General features: G+C 35.1%; 1 protein-coding gene across 2 annotated transcripts; it reads left to right on the forward strand.

The window, feature by feature from the left end:
• Positions 1-91: 91 nt before the first annotated feature.
• Positions 92-4,102, forward strand: LOC123879497 (zinc finger protein 675-like). Of its 2 annotated transcripts, XR_006799019.1 has the most exons (3): positions 92-393; positions 1,503-3,226; positions 3,286-4,102. XR_006799019.1 is itself a non-coding variant. In XM_045927233.1 (2 exons), exon 2 carries the CDS (start codon positions 1,512-1,514, stop codon positions 3,036-3,038), a length of 1,527 nt encoding a protein of 508 aa, XP_045783189.1. In that variant the 5' UTR covers positions 92-393; positions 1,503-1,511; the 3' UTR covers positions 3,039-4,102. The 2 variants fall into 2 exon arrangements, 1 of the variants encoding a protein (XP_045783189.1); XM_045927233.1 differs by having other exon boundaries at positions 1,503-4,102.
• The last annotated feature ends 7,331 nt before the right edge of the window (positions 4,103-11,433 follow it).

Here is an 11,433-nt window from a genome sequence, read left to right on the forward strand (position 1 = left end):
ATATTGTAAATTGTAAACAAGTGTAAAGCAGCCTTAATCAAGTCATAGACAAGAAATAGTTATCTGTTAAGTGTGACACCCAAATGTCAAATCGAAATTGTCAAACAAAAATTTCGTATCAGCGATTTAGCCGTGAATTTTATTAAAATTATCAATAATATCACAAAATAGTTTTAAGGAATCGTTGTTTTATTAGTTATTTCGATAAGTGCAATGTTATTTTAGTTATATTTCTAGTAATAGATCTACGCCATGTTGCTGAAGATGTAGCCTTAGGCACAATGGAATTTATGATTTTATAGTTTTATTATAATATTGAATTGTGGTTTCGATAAAGTTATGACGTGTTCTAGTGCATTTTAAGTGTTTTCTGAAGTGCTGTTAAAGCTAAAGGTGAGTACGAATGAGATATTCAATCGGCACATTTTTCAAGTTTTTCGTAAATTGTAAATTATTATATTATTTTTATTGAAGACCAAGTTTAATCTATTGTATTCGAAAGCATGCGCGTCCTCGACGGAGTTCATTAAAATTAAATACTTGTATTTACTTTCGCATTTTAAGTAGTTCGTCTTTGATAAGCGGGCCTTATTTTAAAACAAAGATAGGCCCTTACCTATTACAAAGTTCAATAAAAAGACTGAGCATTTACTTATAATTTCCGCGCATTGGTGCGAAACCACGTATAGATAGCAATAATATTGTCGAGCTAATATAATTCGTCCTTTTGTAACTTAAAGTCATACCTAGGCAAAACCACAAGAAAGAGCTAGTATGTTATCTATTTGATGCACTATTTACGTCATTATCTAATAATTCACAATGAGTATTTCTGTTTCACAAAATACTATGTAAAAGATAAGGATAGACATCTCAAGGTCAAGTGGGTGTTGACATGTCTTTGAAACTAGGCTCTGCACACAGCTTTGCTTTGAAAGTGTCAAGTATTTAATACTTACTATGTAGTTATTTATTTTACTAGAAAGTTCTGATAATAAACTGAAAAAGAAAGAAAAAGTAGTCAGGGAATCACTTATCTCTATAAGATATCTCTACCTGTGACCCTTATATTATATTTTATGTTGTAATAGCCTAGGGCTTAGTGGTTAACATGCCCATCTATTTAGGAGGTTGGTTGGTTCGATTCTGGGCATGCACCTCTAACTTTACTGTGTTATGTGAGTTGTAAGCAATTAAACATCCCTTCCTTTAACAGTGAAGGAAAGCATAGTGAGGAAACCTGCATGCCTGAGTGGTCTCCATAATATTTTGTTTTTAAATATGCACATATAAATGTTTAGACACACTATACTTATGCTATGAATAACAAAATGTCATTCAGCCACTGCCAGTTTAAAAAAAAAAGCAACTGCTGAGTTTCTTGCCAGCTCTTCTCAGTAGAAGCTGCTTTCCAAACTGGTGGTAGAGTCTTGACATGTCATAAATGGCACAGGCTGTCCAACATGCTATAATTAAATTCATTTCACTATCTTTTTTTTCAGATCTCCACAATGGAGGAGCCACCATCAATGTATCAGCAACCCAAAATCGAAGATGGCATATATCATCCTAGAATGGATGCACCCTACATTGACCAAAAACCAGCTTCTTACATAGACCAAAAACCAGGTCCATACATAGACCAAAAGCCAGGTCCTTATATAGACCAAAAACCGGAAATTTCACAATACCAGACCATGCCGGAAAACTATTCCATGCCACCAAACTATCCAGCACCATCGGAAAGTTACCCGGAAACCAAGGTAGAACGGTTGGAAGAACCGAAACTGGAAGAGGGACAGGTTATCGACCATACCATACCAAGACCTGGTCCCATGCCAAACCGACCTCCTCCAAAATTCATTAGCGTTACCAGCAACGAATTAAACGAAGAACAAAGAGCTATGTACGAATCCGTGCTATCTACATGGAAACCAGTGATGTTTCCCAAACGGATCAAACGTTACATATGCCAGAAATGCAACAAAGAATTCAAGAATTACCAAAACTTGTACCTCCATACTACGAGAGTGCATTCATCTGAAGAGTCCGCAGTCCTATGTGACATTTGTGATAAAACATTCAAAAATAAACATTACTTATACATGCATAGAATGAATAAGCACTATTCGGAATCCGAGAAGTGCTATTGCCAATTCTGCTTACAGGAGTTCCGTACTCGTAGAGCATTACATATGCACGTAAAACGCATACACCCAAATACATTACCAGAAATAAAATGCCCAGATTGTGGCAAAGAGTTTTCTGTACCGTACAAGTTGCGTTACCACATCGAAAACTGTCACCGACCAGAAAAAGACAAATATCAATGTCACGTTTGTCAGAAATTATATAAAAGCCATTTGAATTTGAACCGTCACTTACATTTCCAGCATTCGCATGTCGAACGTCACCCTTGTGTGTTTTGTCCAATGACATTCAAGTCTCGTCATCATATGAAGCGTCACATCCTAAATATTCATCCTCCGTTGGAATCCAAAGTGACATGCCCGGAATGTTTGAAGGAATTTAAGAACGATCAATATTTAAAAGAGCACATGCAAGTGCACACATCGTTCGATAAGAAGATTAAATGTGAATTGTGTGATAAGTATTTCCACTCGGCGGTCCGTTTGAAGAAACACAAGAAGATTGTTCATCCCAACAAACCGAAGATCCGTTGCGAAAAGTGTGATAAAGAGTTTGCCCACGCTCATTATCTGAGACGGCACAACAATTCGGTTCACGTTGAGGTCGACGAGAGTAACTATGCTCACGAATGTGATCAGTGCGGAAAGAAATTCAAAATTAAACGATACTTAAACAACCATTTGCAACGACATGAACAACAGCATTTGAAACGGATTTCCCAAATGGTGAAGACTGTCATGGATGATGGAGACAAGAAGAAGGGTAAGGGGAAGAACCGAGGAAGACCTCGCAAGACCAGAAAAGAGATTGAGTTCATCAAATGTGAACCGGTTTCCAGTTCTGAAGAGGAAGAAGAAACCGATGAAACGGAATCCGATTCGGAGTAGAGAGGTTTTAAATCTTTTTTAATGGTAATCATATGTTATATATGAAAATATTGTGTATGATGCACAAATCTTTGAGCATATATCTAATAAAGCAGCGTCCAAACAAATTTTTATTGATGTGGATACAGCTTAATGTATTTGTTGTCACTTGTAAGGTTATAGTGCTGCCATGCTATATCTAAAAAACTGTTATCTACAAAAAAATATTGATTTATAGAAGTTATCGCCGAAAAACGTCGGAATTCAGAAACTAATGTTTTGAAAAAGTTAGCTAGATAGGACCAAACTAAAAATCTTAGGCCTGCGTTGCATTCTTTTTTAGAAACTAGTTTTTTGAAACTCCCATGTTTTTTGGCAATAAAGTCAAAATCAAAGTCATTTATTCAAATTGGGTACTATTGTACACTGTCTGATTGTCAAACAATGATGTAGTTGGTGATAATTAATTACGTTAACTTGAAACTAAAGCTAAGAGGGCTCCAACTCAAAAAAAAAAAAAAACAAAAACTAACTCAAAAATTACTTTTTGCAACTAACCGCTTTTTAGATATAGGATGGTAGCGTGGTCTTATAAGTGAAGAGGTCCAGAGTTTGATTCCAAGCAGAGACAATTTGGAAATGGAATTCCAGTCCCAAATATTTGAATAGAATTTTGGGAATGGAATTTTGGAATCGATGGATTTGGAATGGAATTCCTAAATCGTGTGGTCTGATCTGGTAAGAGGCTTCGGCCGTTGTTAGTTACCATCATAAAGAAGGTTTAGCGTTCTGGTACGATGTCGCGTAGAAAGAAAATAATTAGGGGTTTGGCATGAATGTATATGAATGGGGGATCAGGCATTTCTAATACCTACTTGAAGCAAATACTTAGCTATTATCGCTGTCTCACTTCAACTAACAAATTAGAGCGAGAGGTCGGACCAATGGAATCTGCTCTCTCGCTTTCGCTTAGCAGTCGAAGTGGGATAGCGATAAGTAGGTATTTGCTTCAAGCATACTCTGTCCACGGAAAGAAGCTAGTATAACGATCTCTCTGTTACGTAATCCCATACAAATGGCAGAGCTAGAAATCTTAGTATGCGTTAACCATTTTGACTTTTGAGTCACCAATCAATTACAAATATGTTTTCAAAAACAGTCGAAATTCAATTAGAAAACAGTTTCATTTGTGATTGGTTGTTTTCAAAAGACACTCGAAATTCAATTAGAAAACAGTTTAGTTTGTTATTGGTTGTTTTCAAAAGACACTCGAAATTCAATTAGAAAACAGTTTAGTTTGTTATTGGTTGTTTTCAAAAGACACTCGAAATTCAATTAGAAAACAGTTTAGTTTGTTATTGGTTGTTTTCAAAAGACACTCGAAATTCAATTAGAAAACAGTTTAGTTTGTTATTGGTTGTTTTCAAAAGACACTCGAAATTCAATTAGAAAACAGTTTCGTTTGTGATTGGTTGTTTTCAAAAGAAACTCGAAATTCAATTATAAAACAGTTTTGTTTGTGATTGGTTGTTTTCAAAAGACACTCGAAATTCAATTAGAAAACAGTTTCGTTTGTGATTGGTTGTTTTCAAAAGACACTCGAAATTCAATTAGAAAACAGTTTCGTTTGTGATTGGTTGTTTTCAAAAGACACTCGAAATTCAATTAGAAAACATAGTTTCGTTTGTGATTGGTTAGTGACACGAAATGGTTAACACCCACTGAGATTTTTGTCTCTGTCATTTGTATGAGACGTAACAGAGAGAGCGCTATTCTAACTTCTTTTCGTAGATTCGTATAGGTATTAAGTGTGGCTCTATCCATAGATGCATTATATAGATTCATGGGGTATGGGTATACAAAAATTGCCATATTATGTTCCAAGTTAGCCCGCTTCCATCTGCGTTGTCACTTACCTCCAAGTGTGACAGCAGGCTAACTTGTGAACCAAAAAAAAGTCATGTAAACCATTTTAAACCTCAGTTGGGGTGCTATATGGAATTATTATCACAATAGCAATAATTTTGCAAATAGATTTTTTATCTACCATAAGAAGTAGCCGTACCGTCTACAATTTCATTAGTTAACTTGTAAGGATGCCTTTAGCTCTAAAACTCACTAAGTCCATTTTTGTAGATTTTAATTTCCAGTTACATACTTCTAAGTGTTAATCTATTAAGAAAATGATGTTTGCGCGTGAAATATCCGCTATGTGGAAAATCACAAGTACTCAGGAGACTCTGTTAAACTTAATTTTTTTGAAAAAAACCGGCCAAGTGCGAGTCAGACTCGCGCACTGAGGGTTCCGTACTCAGGTATTTATTCCTGTATTTGTACTATAAGACCTGCCAAATTTCAGGATTCTAGGGCAACGGGAAGTACCCTATAGGTTTCTTGACAGACACGACGGACAGACAGACAGACAACAAAGTGATCCTATAAGGGTTCCGTTTTTCCTTTTGAGGTACAGAACCGTAAAAATTACAATAAAATGACCTTAATATCTGGAAAACCAATGGCTTTAGTGTCTTTTAGAACTCAGGCACCCCTGTATTGTCAAAGGTAAAAAATTCATCTCTTTATTATAATACTAAAACTAGTAATTTAAATGTTCTAATGCTTTTAGGGGGTAAAAATTTCTGATTCATTTGAAAAATTAGTGGGTAGTTAAAAACTTAGATTGGGCCCTAGAGTCTTAAAAAGTAATATACCTTTCGAATCATTAACAGGGCTCTCTCCGTCACTTATTCTATACAATCGTAGTTCCTATTTCATTTGAATATCAAGCAAACAAAGTCCATGAAATTTTGCAGACATATTCTAGGAACTAATATCTGTGCCTGTGGTGTTTTAGATTTTTCGAAAAATATGTCGTTTCAAAATTACAGGGGCTCAAAGATTTGTATGTGAATTTTTAAGACCGCGTAACTTTGAAACCGAATATTTTAACAGAAATCTGGAAAACCACAGGCATAGATATTAGTTTCTAGAAAATGTCTGCAAAATTTCATAGACTTTGGTTGCTTAATATTCAAATGAAATTGGAACTACGTTTGTATGAAGCGAGTGACGGAGGACCCCTCTTAAAATAAAGACCTAAGGTTTGTTTGAAAATTATAATGTAAGAGCCAATATAACTAAATTAAGAATGAATTGAACACGTTTTTTTCATAAAGCACTTGGATGTATGGATTTTTAAAGTGTATTTTGTAAGTAATACGAAAAAATCACAATTAGCGATGTCTTTTTAAACTACAAAACAAAATAATTGTAGGCTAAACTTATTATCTATTATTGAATATAGAATAATTGATAAAAGTTTTATTGATATTTCAAGGATTTTTCATTCGATTTTAAGAATTTTGAGGTTTAGATGTGAATTATGAAAGATATAGTATGTTTGAAATGAGATATTAAAAGTGCTAAGAGCTAGCGAAAAATTTGTACAGTGTCTTAAACCTTCCTCCTTACTATTTTACCACAAAACGCCATGCAACGCCATTGCAACGCCATTGCATGGCAAAAGTGGTGATGCTTTGTAAATAATTTTAACATCTTTGTAAACCTACTCGTACATTTACAGCAAATCCATATTAATATTATAAATGCGAAAGTGTGTGTCTGTCTGTCTGCTACCTTTTCACGGCCCAACAGTTTAACCGATTTGGACGAAAGGTACAGGGTTAGCTTATATCCCAGAGCTACATACATAGGCTACTTTTTATCCCGGAAAATTAAAGAGTTCCCACGGGATTCCTAAATACCCATCCGCTCAACCGATTTGCATGAAAGGAACCGAGGTAGCTTGCGTCCCTGCAATTGACATAGGCAACTTTTTATCCCGGAAAATCAAATAGTTCCCCCGGGATCTTTAAAAAACGAAATCCACGCGGACGAAGTCGCGGGCATCCTCTAGTAAATAATTGATTGATTGATTGAACAGCAAGAAACTATGAACGTTGGCATCCTTATAATCTAAACATATTATAAACTAGCTGTGCCCGCGACTTCGTTCGCGTGGAATAGTGACTTTTCGCGCTTTATATAGCCACGGACGCTCAGGCGCGAGGCGCCGCGATTCTTTAAATTGACATAACTTTTTTATTTATGAACCGATTGACATAAAATAAACACTAAATTCTAAGTGAGGCTTACTACAATATATTAGTGAAAACCGTATCTAAATCGAATAAGCCGTTTCTGATATTAGCGTGCACAAACACACAGACAAACAGACAAAAAAAAATTAATTACAATTTCGAGTTCGGCATCGATATAATAACAACCACTGCTACTTTTTTTTTATATATTTCCATTGTACAGACACCACTTTTCTACAATTTTATTATATGTATATATTATAAATAAAAGGAACAAGCTAACTAACTAACTGACTGACAGCTCTATCAACTAACAGCTCAAACTACTGGACAGATTGCCCTGATATTTGGCACGCAGATGGCTAGGGCAGGTCGCTAGTAATTCAATTCAAATTCAAATTTCAAAATATTTTTATTCAATTAAACTTTTACAAGTGCTTTTGAATCGTCAAAATAATCTACCACTGGTTCGGAATGCCGTTCCTACCGAGAAGAACCAGCAAGAAACTCGGCGGTTGCTCTTTTCAAGTATTCAATTTACAATAATATTTGTATCTCCATAAACACTACAATCAAATCGTTCGCTAGCTCTTAGTCTATACAGATTTCGTGTTTGCATATTTTGTGGTGCACTCTTAAATAATGTTTTTTTAAATAATAATGTATAAAGAAGGGTATTTTATAGAGTATAGTCTTTAATATTATGTAAATATAATGTCGAAAACATACTTTGATTGAAACATGTTGCCGGGATATGAATAAAGTATGCTTTTGTCTTTAACAGGGCTCTCTCCGTCACTTACTCTATACAATCGTAGTTCCAATTTCATTTGTGTATTAAGCAACCAAAGTCCATGAAATTTTGCAGACATATTCTAGAAACTAATATCTGTGTCTGTGGTGTTTTTGATTTTTCTAAAAATATGTAGTTTTAAAATTACAGGGGCTCAAAGATATGTATGTGAATTTTTAAGACCGCTTAACTTTGAAACCGAATATTTTAACAGAAATCTGGAAAATCACAGGCATAGATATTAGTTTCTAGAATATGTCTGCAAAATTTCATGGAATTGGGTTGCTTTTTATTCAAATGAAATTGGAACTACGTTTGTATAGAGCGAGTGACGCGGAGAAACCCCTCTTAACTTTTGGGCCTGAAAATTACTTAGTTGTTAAGTTTTTAGTGATACTATTTTAGTTGTCCCCTTAATAATATTAATTGATATTTTGGAAAAACTGGTCAAGTGCGAGTCGGCCGATTGCCATCTCAACTTGTCGTTTACTATACTGACATATAAACTACTGTCATTACCTTTGGGTATAAACATTATTATGATTTTTACTATTAGGTTAACTTTTTTAACTTGCCCTTTTTGGTTCACAATAATTTGGTAATTTTTTACACGACTGCCCACAAAAAGGATTGTAGTGTTTTCAAGGTTCTTATATGTTATATTATTGGCGTCACTCAGAAAAGCAGGTATTATTTAAATATTTTTATCGAATTATTGGAATGTCCTCTCCAAAACCAACACAAAAAAACACAAGTTTAATGTGCAAGGTTATCCGAGAGTTTTAATCTAAACAAACTAATGCCAAAATAAATAATTTAATTAGAGCGTGATTGCTATCACAACATCTAATTATCCAGTTCACAACCCAAATACCGAAAATATGCGATATCGCTCCGAATCTCAGAAGGAGACTGAACTAAAACCTTCAAAACACCCGTATTTATGCAAGTTCAATCTTGTTGGCCTCCTAGTAACAGATTGTATGACATCGAATGAGCCAAATATCGATTTTACCAAACTACCTTCATCAGCTAAATTAATAATTTTATATTATTTTTGACAACTCAAATCAACTTTTTAAAAATAACCTTAAAATATGTATGTGAGTCTTTTCATTCCACCATAACTTCTAAATGCCTGACACTGGCTATAACTTTTTTGAAAAAACTCAATATGACGCCATTTTCAAATTTGTTTTTTTTTTTTACTTTTTTTTTTTGGCAGGGCTGTCGTGTTAATTTATTAGACTTGTTAGGAATTTCAAAATCAATTAATATCACTTGCTTTAACCGTGAAGAAAAACATCGTGAGGAAACCTGCATGCCTGAGAGTTCTCCGTAAAAGTCTGACAATCCGTACTTGCCATTCTGAGAGGAGATCCATGCTCAGTATTGGCCCAGTGGGTTGAGGTTGTTGCCATTTTGGAAGTACTATATTGATGTGACATCTTTCTGTTGCCTAAGAGCGGTTTTCACTCATCCGATCCGAGTCCGTGAAAATTCGGATGTAAAAAACTCGGACCGAATTCGGATATTGCTTACGCACTAATCCGATCTCTGATCCACATCCAAGCTATTCAGTGGACATCTTTGACATATAGGTCATACGTCCGATTGGAATCCGAGGCACATCCGAGATATTCTCACGGATGTCGGAGAGAACTCGGGTGACGGAAGTCGGAGCTAGTGCGTAAGCTACCATACAAATAGTTCTACGACTACTACGGAACGTATTTTCACGGATTCGGATCGGATGCAGTGCACAATCGCTCTTACACTTATTAAAATCTAGTGCTTAAATATCATAGTACCTAATAAAAATGTTAACTATAACAAATATTATTAATATTTTAGAATAATTTCGTTTAAGTGAATTTTTGTAAATAATATCTAGTTGAAAAATTTTATTAATGTGCAAAATAAATGGTTACTTGGATTTTGATTTTTTTTAACCCTCGACCCAAAAAGAGGGGTGTTAGAAGTTTGACGTGTGTATCTCTGTATGTCTGTGGCATCGAAGCTCCTAAACGAATGAATCGATTTTAATTTAGTTTTTTTTTGTTTGAAAGGTGGCTTAATCGAGTGTTCTTAGCTATAATCCAAGAAAATCGGTTCAGGCGTTAAGTTATCAGCTGTTTTCTAGTCACTGTAACCTTCACTTGTCGGGGGTGTTATAAATTTTTAATTTACACTAATTTTATTAAACCGGCAAAAACTTTGAATACTATAGACAGATCAGGCCGCAATAACTATTATGACGTAGACATCAGCTAAGAAAGGTGTTTTGAAAATTCAACCCTTAATGGGGTAAAATAGGGGTTCTTTGTGTAGTCCACGCGGGAATAAGCGCTAGTACTACTGAGATTGTTAGATTTTAAGTTATTAAATGAGTACAGAGTTAGCTTGAATCCCGTATAAGTACATATTATATACTACTTTTTATCTAAGTATATACTACAAGAACAGGGACTCGTGCTATCTCGCTCATACGAAACATGGCGCGTAGACAACCAATAGCGGACGGTCGCGCGCTATGATTGGCTGAGATATTTTCGCGCCATTCAAAAATAAGATTTCTGCGCAGGTACATCGGCGTAACTTATACAAGTAGTAGTACAATCTATGGAGGCAACAACCAATAGCGGACGGACGCGCGCTGATTGGCTGAGATACTTTCACGCCATTCAAAATTAGATTTCTGCGCAGGTATATCGGCGTTACTTACATAATTAGTAGTACCTACTGTACCTTATACTTTGATGATACTTTTTACATTTATGAGCCTCAAGTTAAAGGATTTTGGGTAAATAGTTCGGAAATAAAATTCAGATTTTTTCAGAAAATATTTAATTTCTTACTAACTATAAGGTACCTAAGTTCCTGCTCAATAAATAGGTTCACGCGTTTTCTTATATCACAAATCCTTTAATTATACAGGGTGTAACCAGAATTATTATTATACTACCGAAACACAATCCAACGCCAATAACCATTTGCCTTATCTTGTAGTTTTAGTGATTTAGTATTTTCAAACCCGCAATGTATAGCGTGCAAAACTCGAGTCAATGCCCCACCTGCGACGTGGCATTGACTTCGAGTGATTTATTTACGGAACGTTCGTTGACCTCTAGCGTCAGTCAGAATTGCAAATAAAATTATTTGCAATTATTGTGAACTTTTAAAAATGCAGGATTTAAAAAAAATCGTAGTTTTTTTAGGTATCTGTAAACATCACTTGATTTGACTCACTCCAGCAATGCGCGGGGCTGCAATTGCTTATATAGTATAGAATATTATTGTAAATTGAACAATTGAAAAGAGCAACCGCCGAGTTTCTTGCTGGTTCTTCTCGGTAGGAACGGCATTCCGAACCAGTGGTAAATTATTTGACGATTCAAAAGCACTTGTAAAAGTTAATTTGAATAAAAATCTTTTCTATTCTATCAGTAGGTACTTCTTTTTTGCTAGCGTTCTGGTCGCACCCTGTATAGTGCGTACATTTTAAGAACTCACTCGCCATATT

This window comes from Maniola jurtina, chromosome 28 (genome assembly GCF_905333055.1).
Source record: "Maniola jurtina chromosome 28, ilManJurt1.1, whole genome shotgun sequence".
NCBI lineage: Eukaryota > Metazoa > Arthropoda > Insecta > Lepidoptera > Nymphalidae > Maniola > Maniola jurtina.

Excerpts from the sequence above, each read along its gene's own strand:
- LOC123879497 (XM_045927233.1), top strand. The coding sequence starts at position 1,512 with ATGGAGGAGCCACCATCAATGTATCAGCAACCCAAAATCGAAGATGGC.